At 36.1% G+C, this 12,982-nt stretch overlaps 1 protein-coding gene across 15 annotated transcripts in view; it reads left to right on the plus strand.

Annotated features, from left to right (window-relative positions):
* Positions 1-12,982, plus strand: part of GPHN (gephyrin) — a 269,966-nt gene that overhangs the window by 174,199 nt on the left and 82,785 nt on the right. For all 15 annotated transcript variants that reach the window (XM_077784085.1, XM_077784087.1, XM_077784094.1 and 12 more), the window contains one exon: positions 3,597-3,731. In XM_077784085.1, coding sequence (XP_077640211.1) covers positions 3,597-3,731 — 135 coding nt within the window. The remainder of the gene's footprint in view (positions 1-3,596; positions 3,732-12,982) is intronic.

The raw sequence follows: 12,982 nt of genomic DNA on the forward strand, positions 1-12,982 counted from the left end.
CTCCAGCTAGTGCAAACAGAAACTATTTTCACTAAGAACTAAGAGTTTCATTGTACCCCATTGAAAGTTTTGAGATCTTTGCTCTGTATTCAATTTATTTAAAACCGAAAAATGAATAAAAATATTAAGGAGACAAATCATAAATGCTCAGTGTGACTTAGTGAAAGTTAAAAGAACAGTCTATCCAAAATGCAGTAACATTCCTGCCCTTCTTTATTCCAGGTTTCTGTGCACCAAGGCACACAGAAATTTCTTATGGATTTATTAAACCCTTTAACAGAGTTAACAAGAAGTTGACTTGATTAGAGGCTTATATTGCCTAAATTTAATTTTTTTAATATTAAAATTCAAAAACTCTCTAAATGCAGGGGAGAAAAATGATAATTTTCCCATGCCACATTATATTTTTTATGTATTTATTTATTATATTTATTTGTTTCTGTTAATGGAATAAACATACTAGTAGATTCATAAAATTCAACAGGTTGTAGTGGTTCAAAGAGAATATTAGTGCTTACTTATTTAGCAATGCAACATATTCTGCTTTCATATTAGAAAAACAGCAAACTTTGTAACTGTGACCTAACTTTAGTCTCTCAGTGAGAAATTTTTTTCTACAATCTAGATAGGTTTAGATATGAATTATTTTCTGGTAATTGCATTTTCTGTAAAGGTGGTGATTTGGAAATAATTCTTATTGAAATTAAGTGTCTGTGATCATCTTCTTCCTTTTCTGATTAATATCATGGGTGAAATTTTACTTAAATTTTCCTTTTCTCAGAGGCAAAAATTAGTATTACAATGCAGTTCAGGGGAAACTGGGATTGTATCAGTCACTTTATTGCAGAGAGAGGTTTTTATTACAAAAAGGTGATATCAGACAAAATTGTATAAGCAATGCTTGATCAATATGGTAGGGAATAAAAATGGTTTTTGCATGAAGCATATGAGACAGCATGAATAGAGTACCCAGAGTAAACCTAGAGAGAACTGAATCATGATATCCTTTCCAAAAGCAATGTTGTTATTCATGTTTTGGGCTCTAGGAGTACATAAAAGGGATAATGGACCCATGCACAGTCATATCAAGTTGTGTGCAGATTTTTATCAAAAGGAGAGAAAGGTATCTTATTTGAAGACTTAAAACTATTCTTTCTTCGATTTTGTCTTTTTTTTTATTTTATGCCCTTCTGAAAGTGTATTTTTTGCTGTATTTTCCTTAGGCATGGACATTAAAAAGAAGCATTGAAACTTGTAGGGAGTATCTATGCCAATATAAAACCTGGAGATTGTCATAATGAATTTAAGATGGGATTTCAGGAGAAAAAGTGAACAGAAGGGAAATCATGCTTCTGACTAAAAACCATTTGAGCATTTGGAATATCATTGATTCAGTTTACCTCTAAGATACATCTCTAAGATGTGATTTGCAAATCAGAATACTCCATGTAGAGGCCAGTTAGGCACTGTTTCTGAAGAGGCAGATATCCCCAGCATAGCTGTCCATAGTAAAAAGAAACTCTGCTGACTACAGAATTTGCAGTGGAAATTGTAGTGTGAGGTGCTTAGGCTTGAAAGATCCTCTGAGGAGAGCTGACAGAAACTGACTGGCAAAAAACAGCCTAAACACGTTAGAGCAGAAAGGAGGCAGTTGGTGGCACTCTGAAAACAAAATCTGTTTTCACTCAACTTAGAAACAAGTTGTAAACAAAAGAAACTCTCAATGTGAGGAGGAGGGTATATGATGAAATAAGATCCCCCAGGTACAACCCAGTATTTCTGAGTCAAGGTTGCTAAGTCAGATATAGTCATTATTTATAGAGGGGAATCATGGAAGTCAAGCAAGTGGGAAATGACATGTATTTAATGACACAAGTATTAAGATTTGTCATTTTAACTACACTGAGACAAGCTACAAAGCTCTCTTCATTTCTTAATAATAATAATGTTCTTAATAATGTAACAGCTATGTTACATGTAGATGTAGCCTATCTAAAAGCTAGAATTCAAGCTTGTTCCTGGAAGCCCTACCATCCAGTGGCTTCTATCTGCCCTAAAGTCTTAGTAGACAAGAATGCTCAAAATGCCTAGATGAAGACTGCGTAACAGCATCTCCATTTATTATAAAAATCCTGTCAGGAAATTCCCAACATTCATGATTTGGCTTGTCACTAGATCTTCCTTTCTTGCTTCCTTTTATTGTCTACTACTGCCACTTTCCCATACATGGGGGTTCTTCTGATGCCCCTCTTAGAACTTGAACATCAGGCTGAATGAAGAAATTCTTAATGAGGAGAAAGATCTTAAAATATGCATGTATATATATATTCCTTCAAAGATCTGAATGTCTACATTTTCTGGTTAGCTGTGATAGAATTTTCCCAGGATTTTCCCTCAGTGAAGCCATGATGGCTGTTTCAAATCACCTCCCTGTCCCCCATGTGCCTTAACAGGGCTTGCAGGAGGATCTGGTCCATGATTTTTCTGGGCACAGAACTGAGGCTGACAGGTCAGTAGTTCCCTGTTCTTCCTTTCTATCCTTTTCTAAGATGGATGCAATGTTCCTGACTTCCAGTCATCTGGGACTTCTCCTCACTGCCCTGACTTTCAATGCCATGGAGAGTGGTTTAGCAACTACACCAGCCAATTGGGATGCATCCCATCAGGTCCCATAGACATATGTACATTCAGGTTCTTCAGCTTCCTCAGGTGGTCATGAATCTGATCATCCCTTAGAGAGGCTTAATCATCCCTCTGGCTTAAGGTCCATCCATTCAAGAAGTATGGGAGGAGAAACTGCATTGAAGACATTGAAGAGGCAAAAAGTTGTTGATTGCCCCAGCCTTTTCCTCATCCATTGTTACCAGTTTGCCAGTTGTTAGTCAGGAGGGATATGCTTCCCTAACTGGCACTCTAATATATTATGGGGGAAGTAAAAAAAGACTGAATTTTTTTTCTCCCCCACAATGTATTTTAAAACAAGTGTTAGCTTAGGATGGTGGTTTCTAATGCTTTTGCCTTTACTTGCTCCAGAGAGACCTGTAGCTTTTGTAGCACAAGCCTTACATTGAGAATTTTTGTAGCTGAAATAAAGTCTTCATGGAATAAAGAGTATTTACTCACTGCATGATATTTCTCATGAGGAATTTTCTCACTGCATGACGTTTCTTTAGAAGGGATCAGTAAATTTCTAGCAAATGGTTTTCTTTTCAGAATATGCCCCCTAGTTAGTGAGTGGAAAGTCTACCTCTCTTTGTGCCGTGGTAGAAATCATCGTTGTCATCGTTGGGTTTGAAACAAAGGTTTAAGAGGAAACCATTTTGTTATTATTTCCTGTTGTCATATGTTTGATTCATAGTTTTTTCAGGATAACTAGTATGCTCTGTGCTACTTCAGTTAGAATGTGACCTTATATATTTGTTAAGCATTTGTTACCAAAATTAGGAGAGTATGCCATTAACCATTACCAAGGGCTGAGTATGAGGAGGTGTGCAAACTGAAGAGTGGGGTATCCCTATGTTCTTGAGGTAAGGTTTTGAGTAAGTTTTACATACAATGTATTTTTTGCTATTAATTCCATCTCTCTCCTTTTTAAGATTCCAGATTCCATCATCTCTCGTGGTGTTCAAGTTCTCCCACGTGATACAGCCTCCCTCAGTACCACTCCTTCAGAATCTCCTCGTGCCCAAGCCACCTCTCGCCTCTCCACTGCATCCTGCCCAACACCAAAAGTAAGTGCATTTATGCCTTGCAAGCTCCATGCTCAGCCCTGTAATCTATCAGATAAATGTCTTGCCTCTGCTGAACAAGGTTGGTTCGCATGCAAGGGTTGTGTCATTCTACATAACAGATAAATGCAGGACAGTGTAGCTCGTTCCACGTGTACTGGTGCACAGTTTAACCTGTGGGCCCACCAACACCTTATGGTTACTGAAGTTTCATGTTATCTCTTGCAATACCAATCATGAATATGAAATGTTAGCACCTTGAATGTATTTAGTGTCCTTCAGTATCCCCGGGAACATAGATAATCCTGCTACTGAGTAACAACATTAAGCAAACTGTATTTTGTCAAAAAAATATTATGTGCAAATTTCTAGCCTGGGCTGGGGCAGATCTGTGCCCCACTTTATTGTTGTTTAGTTTAAGACTTGCAAGCCAACTGGTTTTGCTCAAACTTAGATATTTGCTGCCTGACATTAGGAAACAAAAACCACCCAAAATTTAATAGAAAGAAAGTTTTAATGCCAACCTTGTGGGATTATTATTCAGTTCTTAGTGATTAGACTATACCATTTAATCATTGAGGTGAACTCTACATGTCTACTTTTTATCAGGCTTTAAATAGCATACATCAAAAACTAAGCAAGTTGACCAGTGGCAAGGCCTGTAATGTTTACCTTCAGTGGAAGAAAACTGTTTGAATTTGCTTTGTGTGTTCACATCATAAAGATCTTTCTGTGGCACCAGATGCTGACATAATAATAAACCAGTAGCAGATGGCAAATAATAACATTCTTCCTTATCTAACTCATGATCCTTGAAGATTATTCTGCTTGCTAAAATGATTGCCAGCATCTGCTAGTTCTTCTCTCCTACTGTCTCATTCTTTTCTGTCAGTAAACAAGATTTATGGGCAATCACCCATGGAAATATTTTGGTTTAAACTATGGGATTGTTTTATGCAGTACTTACCTTCACTGTAATAGAATCAAAATTAATCTGATGGACAGCAAACGAGCTTCATTATGTAGTCTACTTTTCTTAATATTGTTCAGCAAATTCTATCTGTATGCATCTCCTTCACTTTTTTCCTAAAATTTGTATCTTTTCTGTTAGCTTAAAAATAAAAACATGGAGCTTTTTACATGACAAAGCTCAGAGAAGAAGAGTAAGTCAAAACTGAGAAATTGCACTGAGCCTTATGCCCGTTGATAAAACAAAATTTTCCAGAGAAAACCAAAGATGATTAGTAACAGGCATAAGTAAGAGACAGCTCTGCTGAAAATAGCTCTAGATGATACCTGTCTATTTTCAGGAAGTTTATCACAATTGGAAGTAGTAAAGCCTATCTGTTATGAAGCAGAATGCAGTTTTCTGGACTGTCTTGATAGATTATAGAAGGAATGTACTAGAAGTTTGAAACAAATTGAAAATCTGAAACCGTGATTGGGCAATTAGTGGAGATGAGCTCATTTCAAAATGAGATCATGCTTTGGTATTTCATGTTGAGACCTGCTTTTCATGTGTGAAAAAAATGAGGTTTTGTTCAAAATACGTGAGACCACACCACTTTCATAACAGGAGTTGGCATGCAACAGCCAGCTAGATGAGATTTTTCTGTGATGTATTTGATGGTGGTTTGTTACAAGCTGATATAGGGAAAAAATTTAAAAAACATACTGGAAAATAAACTTGACAAGTGATGGCATCTGTTCCTATTACTTAGAGGTTGGATTTTGCACGTAAGCGTCTTTACCACTTAGACAATTCTTGGTTCATTTCACTTATTGCTTTCAAAAAGACCAAGAAACTACTCATTATATTTTTGTTCAGTCATTTACAGTATCCTCAAGTTTTCAAACATCATCTGAATTTATCAAGAAATGTGATTCATTCAGATTCTTCAAGATTATCAATGTGTCTAAATGTCTTCAGTTGTTCTGGTTTTCATTCTGGATCCTGACTTTCTAATAATGCAATATGAATTAAATTTATACTGGCCTCTTCACCACACAATAATGAGAATAAAAGCAAATTGAACTTCAGGGTCCAAGGTTGTTTATTTTGATTCTTTAATCTGGAAGTGTGTATCTTTTCAATGTGCTCATTTGCTGGGTTAGGAACTTATTTCAGGACTCCAAAACGTGCATATATGGCATGAAACAAAGAAGAGGAAGTGTCAGGGGAAAATCTTATTTCTTTGATTATGCTTATTTTTGGAGTGATGGTCTAGCCACAGAGCAAGTGGCACTATATTTCTTTGTCGACTGCATATTCCAGTATATTATGTTGTACCATTTTCTTGTTGCATTTTTTTGTCCTAAGTGTGAACATGAACCCTTACATCTCTCTTATTGAATTTGCTGAATAACACAAAGCTCTGTGTGTCTCAGGAAAAATACAAAATCAAGCTTCTGCAATGACGGGAGCACCTCTGTTAAATGAATGTAAGTAGCAGGTTACTAATGCATGAGGATATTGGAGAAAAGGTATGGGAGAACACGTTACTAATGCTCCTGATTGATCTGTTAGGAGATTTTACCTTTTCATAATCATATTTTGGAAAACCTAATATTGTTTATGATACAACTAGATCATGTAGACACAACATTTAATTGCAAATTTGCTTTGCTGTTTACAACTTACCATCCATGTTTTCTGAAAATCTCTGTTTCTAACAAGGTACTAAACGATAAATATTGAGTTGTAACCTGGATATTTCAATCCGTCTACATAAATATAATTTCCTGGTAAAAGAAGTAATTTCTTGGGAGGTAGGAACTTTTCTTGGGAGGTAGGAACTTTTTAAAACAAATTGCCATTGGCACTACTCTGTGTCAGGGATTAGATACATCCCCAAGACTAAGCAAACCAGCTTTTGTTAGCTTTTAATAAACCTCTGTAGAAAACCTCTCTTGTTCTCTATAATTTTATTTGAGTTTCAAACAAAGTCAACCACTGTGCAAAGAGCATTTAAACCATATTTGTAGTAGATGGATTCACACAGAGAGGCAATCAAGTTTTACTCAGAGGAAAACTGCACTAGCAGTCCTCCCTTTTCAGCCATTCAGCCATGAAGTTTATAATGATTGTGACATATTTTTATCTTGTTCAATATAGTTCTGATTGTTTAAAAGTTTCACAGCTTTCTTAACATGATTTGGTGAATTTGCTGAATACTCATAGAAGCTTAGGATGATAAGCAGTGTGGCTTACAAGTTTTTCTTGTCATTCCAGTAGCTGCTCAGATTCTAAGATCTCACTATGTTTTTATCAGTGTTTGTGGTTGGCATTTTCATGAAGTAAAATGCAATGTTCTTTTCAGACAGTAGGGGTACCTAGATTAAAATACTTTTACAAATATGGAGAATTTTTTAAATATTTGCAATTAATGTTGAATCTTGGGGTTTTTTTAAGTTTACAGTATAAAACTTTTGATCTATAACTTCAGATAACTTAATATATCCAGAGCAAATGACTGAGTCATTATTTCAAACTTTGAATTTTGTTCTACTCTTAGGGAGTTCATATGAGTATAAAAGAAAATTGCAGTTTTCAAGTTGAAGTCTTCGCTTGTCCCATGCATAAATGATGTAATCAGTACTTAATTTTTGGCAATGTTGTGTGTCAAAGTAAAAGGAAGCAGATTTAGAAGACCAAGGACAGGTTTTTAATTATCGCCAGGAATTCATTTCAGTGATAAGAGATGTTCAAAGTATTTCACTTTGCAAGATCATCAGTCTTACTGATGTTCAGTTCTTTCATTTCGATGTGCAAAGTTTCTTCCGGTGTTATCTTTGATCATGAAGGATCCTAAGGAACTTGTTATAATGCTTTTAAGATGAGAGTGTAGGGTTTTTTCCATGTTGCTGCTTGATTCCCTTCACTCCTTACATTTTGCTTAAGAGAAAGTCTCTACTTGCTTGTGTTCTGTCCCTTCCCTAGCTATCCATTGTTTAGTTACACTGAACCAGACAAAACCCTCAGTAGTAAGTTAGATCCTTACATATTTGTAGTTGCAATAGATAACTTTTGATTCCTATGTAATGAAAGTCTATAGGCTCTATCTTACAGCTAAAATGAGCAAGCAAGGCTACTTTTCAGAATTTTTTCAAGTCTAGCAAAACAGTCATCTCACCTGTCCACTGCTCCATCCATTAACACCTTCTTTGTACCAGTACATTTAATTCTGCTAGTTGGTCACTTTCTGCTACTTTGTCTCCTATTCCAAACTATTGTCTTTATCATTCATAAGTAGACATTCACCTAAAGACGTAATATTCCCAATGTAGAAAGACTGACACATGTAATTTATGTAAATGTTCCAGTTGCAGAGAAATTCTGAAATGAAATAGCCTAGAAAAATACTTTAAACTCTTTTTGAAAAAAAAAAATGCTGATGAAAGTAGTTTCTGTGACTAAAAAAGCCTGATTATTTCAGTAATTTCTCGTGCTTGCTACTAATAAAAAATGATCTGTCATGATCCACCACTTTAATGTGAAATCTGTACATGGACATTCAGACAATCAAATGAGTTACAAATTAATACTAAATCTAATTAACATTTATGTTTTCAGTCTAGTACTTTTTCAACATAGAATTGCTATGTGAAGTAAGCACATTAGCAAATGGGAGCAGGTGGAATTGGAAAGATGGTTTTGTTGATTTTTGTTATTACAAACTTTTCAGTAGATATATTCAATATTTATCAGTAAAAGAAAAATCAGGTTCCTTACCAGAAATTCTTAGCTAATAATAAGATGCTGTTGAAAGTGTGTTTTGCTAAACTGTATTTGTATCCACAGTCTAGATATTTTGTGTTCAAGTGCATAATATTTTTTTCTTCTTGAATCTTACTATTTTGTCTTAAGGTGGTCATCTAAGTGAAATATGTCAAATGTGTGAATGTATTTTAAAGTTTGAATGCATAAACTAAATTTTCAAGTGAATTTTGTTTCATTTTTCTTTATGAAGTTTGCATAAGCTGAAGTTTATTCTACTAGCTTGAGTAAGTAGGAAGTGCTTGGGCCTAGCTGTTTAGCTGTGATTAGGTTGAGGAGCATGGAAAAGTGCAAAGAATGTTTCAGATTGTTAGGATGATTTACATAGCTGAGATCACACTCCAGGCACTGTAAGGGTTTCTTGCTTTTTCTTGTAAAAATACACAGAGATGTAGTTACGTGCTTGTTCCTGCCAAAACTTCCAATGTTTTCATGATTATTTCTGGGTTTAATTTCCTCTTCATTTTTTTCAATGCACGTTCCAGGATTACAGAAAATTATGTTTAGTAAAAAGTGATGGTATTAGAATGTGTATTTGAGTAGAAAGTGGCCATAATTGCCTTAGGATGAACCCTGCTTCCTAACACACATCAGTCTACTGAATCCTCCTGGGTTCTTCTCAACACAATGCAGCAGTGGTTTTCAGAACAATTGCTAATTAAGATACCAGAATATTTTCATATATTCATTACCTTTTTCCCTTATTATTTTAAGTACATTTTCTTGGCAAAACACGTGGATAATTCAGCCCTAGCAAGTCTTATTTTTAGTTTATATTTTGGTTACAAACCCTGGTAGTTTACAACGTGCCGCAGCTTCAAAAGTGAGACACTGTAACTAAAGAAGAAGCAGCTTGGTTGCTTGGAATATTAAAAATCCCTCAAATACATCATAATTACTAAAATCCTTTTAGAAATGGAAGATACACTTCATAGTTAGGTCACAAACTTCAGGGATAGTCTTTTGGGCACTTTTTTGTTGCTACCAAAATAGACCAAAGAATCAACTCTGGAGAAGACAGATTTGGGTAAAGTGCAAGCTGAACATCAGTAGAATTACTAATTTGTCTTAGCTTTCTTTATTGAATACATGTACTTCAAGTAGCACTTTATTTATTCATACTGGAGCATGAATAAATTGGAGTCAGTATTAAATAGGATAGCAGCACCAAAATATAGTTCCCTTCCCTTAGTCATGCTGAAGAATTTTATTTTAGAGTAGCTGGGAATTATCTTCAGATGCAGAACATCCAGAACAATTCTTGCAGTCACAGAATCAGCTTATTTTCAGACCTGTTATAGATTGAATCATACAAAGAAGCTCAAATGTGCAAAAATTCCTTACATTTGTATGTCTTAATCACTAGTTGATATTTCTTAAGCTACAGAATTTCATTCTTTTCCTAAGTCCAGTGAAAAATTTCAAACCAGTCAGAAAAGGTTTTCCCTAGAAATATTTTTTCTTTTCAAATTGTAATTATTCTGTATGTCTATTCCTTCAGAAGAAAATAATCTTTCAGTACTTACATCCTGGCTTACTTGTGCATTGCATAAGTTCTAGTTTCTATATGCTAATACTGCATCAGATTGTCAGTTGCTCCTTGAAATTTTTTCTTCAATTAACTTTGGGAGCAAGAGTTTTCATTTCTTACTGTGCTGTCTTCCAAGGCCAAGTGTTATTTTCAAGTTCTGGTAACTTCAATTTGTCATTTCTTTAAGATAGGGAAAAATGTGTGTCCTTCTCACATTAGAAGCCTTACTGACATCTTTTCAGTTCCTATCCAAAACAAATCTCTGGTTTGAATTCTGATGTAAGACAAGATAAGGGTTTTAGGGTTTGTTTAATCGTTTGGGTTACTTTCATCAACAGCTATGTAGTTACGTCTGATTTTTATCCAGTGTCTTCAGTTAGAAATTAAAGTGAATGCACCTCTACAGAATTGTTTGCAGGCTGGTTTTGCAGTTCTGGTTTTGTCACTGATACTTGTTGAGTTTGTTAGCACCTGATGATCATTTTTATGTTTTGCTGAAGATGGCATCAGAAAAACATTGTCTTCCCTTTTCCATTCAGTCTTTTTTCTATGGGGCTGTTAATTCCTATTACGTATGTCAATTGACCAAATCTTTTTCTCATGAAAAATGGTTTCAAGAGTAAAACTGTGCATCCTATAGGCTGAATTTTCATGTAGTCTTATGTGTGTAGGAATTCGGTTTTCTTTTGTTCCTCTTCTTTAGTGTCATAGTCCATTCATACATTAACCTGATTTAAACAACAGCTCAGCTATAGTCTTCTGTTCCTTCACTGACTCTTGACATAATAAATAATCCACATCATTTATTGCTGTGTTCTTTTCTGATGAAATAATCAGCAGTTTTAGAAGTGTACCTGTAAGGAGAAACAGCAATCTTCTTGTTGGTTCTTTCTTACTAGAGTAAACAATTTAATGATGGTGCAGCAAAGTTCAGCACCAGATGTTATAGGAGAGATGCTATTTTAGAACAATGCTATTGCTCTAAAACAATATTTATGCTATTTTAGAACAAAAAGGGCTTAATTCAACCTTTCATATCTATGTATTCAGGGGCACAAAGTTAACATGCATTCAGTAGTCTGTCCAGAATCCATATGTGTGTACCAAACCGGTCTGGTCAGGATAGCTTGAAATGATGGAGAGCATGTGCAGCACCAGCTATGACCTTCTCCACAACTTCTCTAGCATCCTTCTTATGCCAGTATCCTTTAAGTCAGTGTTGGATGCATCTTTTATACTCTTTAGAATCTGATAGTAAAAAGGATATTTGTCTCTCCATCTTGTTCCACCTCTTGAATATGTTAGATTTTCTTGCTGTACTGTGTTCTCCTTATGTAAATGTGCTCTTTATCATTCTGATTTCATCTCAACAGCTCAACTCTGTTTTGGTCTGTAAATCATTTTAGGTTTTCTGATTTTACTGCTTGGGTATCCCCAGAAGCTGCATGAAGTGTTGTGAACTAAATGAACTATCAATCTGCATGCCATCAACATTTTTATGTTCCTTCCGCTATGCTTTCTGGTGCTTCCCCATCCATACACATCCTTTCTTTCCTCTGCCACCCTTAATATGTCTGTTAGACATTCAAGGAGGGTTCTTATGCTGATCTCTATTACTTTGCTATTGAAGCAAGCATGTCACAGTTTGATATTGTATCATGCTTCTACAGTTTTGCATCATCATCATCCTCATTATCTGCATTTCATGCACATGTATGCTTGTTTTGGCTGGGGCAGAGCTGGTTTGAGGCCACACAGCACTACAGCAAGCAGCAAAAGCAAAAAGCAGCCACTAAGGAGCGCTGGACTAATATACAGTCAGGCAAGTGAGCCCCATGACAATCACAGGAGCCTGCTGATTATTAGTTGAACAGAAATAACAGCTATAAATTCAGTCTAGCACATTTCAATCAAATCTGTCATTATCTCAAACATTTTGAGTTCCATGTATGGTGCCAAAAAGACTCTTGAAGTTTAACCCCAGCTGGCAACCAAGCCCCCTACAGCTGTTCACTCTCTCCCCAGCCAGTGGGATGAGGGAGAGATTCAGAAGAGTAGAAACAAGAAAACTTGTGGGTCGAGATAAAGGCAATTTAATAGGGAAAGCAAAAGCACACACGAGCAAAGCAATACAAGGAGTTCATTCACTGCTTGCCATGGGCAGGCATGAGATCATCAGGCATCTCCAGGAGAGCAGGGCTCCATCACTTGTAGCAGCTGTTTGGGAAGACAAACACTCTCATTCTAAATGTGTCCACTTTCCTTCTTCCCTCAGCCTTACATGCTGAGCATGACCATATACGGGGTGGGATATCCCTCTGGTTGGGGTCAACTGTTCCAGCTGCGTCCCATCCCCAGTTTTTGTGCACCCCCAGCCCACTTGCTGTTGGGGTGAGGAATGGGAGAGGCTTTGATGATGTTGCAAGAACTGCACAGCAGTAGAAAAGCCATCTCTGTATTGTTGACAGTGTTTCCAGCACAAATTCAAAGCATAGACCCGTGCCAGCTATTTTGAAGAAAATTATCAGTACCCCAGCCAAAGCCAGCACAACAGGCAACTGAAGGTAGTCTAGCAGCAGGCAGTTATGTGTTCACAGGAGCCAAAACTGATATTTAGACTAATGAAGCTTTTTCAAGACATGCATGTTCCAATGATTAATGTATCATCTGCAGTAAAAGTTTGCTGGTTTCATCGTAGAAGTAACATCTATCTGATGCAAGATGTGAGAGAGAAGCAAGAATCTGAAGGACAGACATTGCTTTTGTCATGATGTAAATATGCAATTCCCTTCAAGTGATAGGTTCTTTAGCAAGTGTCCTAATAGTCCCTGAAGTCCATTTTCACCTTCTGAAAGGGTTTTAGGAAATAGAGGAATTGAAAGAAAATGGCACCTACTGGTTCTATGATCTTAACCCCTATTTTGAATAGTATCTAATATTTAACAT

The sequence above is a fragment of the Lonchura striata genome, chromosome 6 (assembly GCF_046129695.1).
Source record: "Lonchura striata isolate bLonStr1 chromosome 6, bLonStr1.mat, whole genome shotgun sequence".
NCBI classification, from domain to species: Eukaryota; Metazoa; Chordata; class Aves; order Passeriformes; family Estrildidae; genus Lonchura; species Lonchura striata.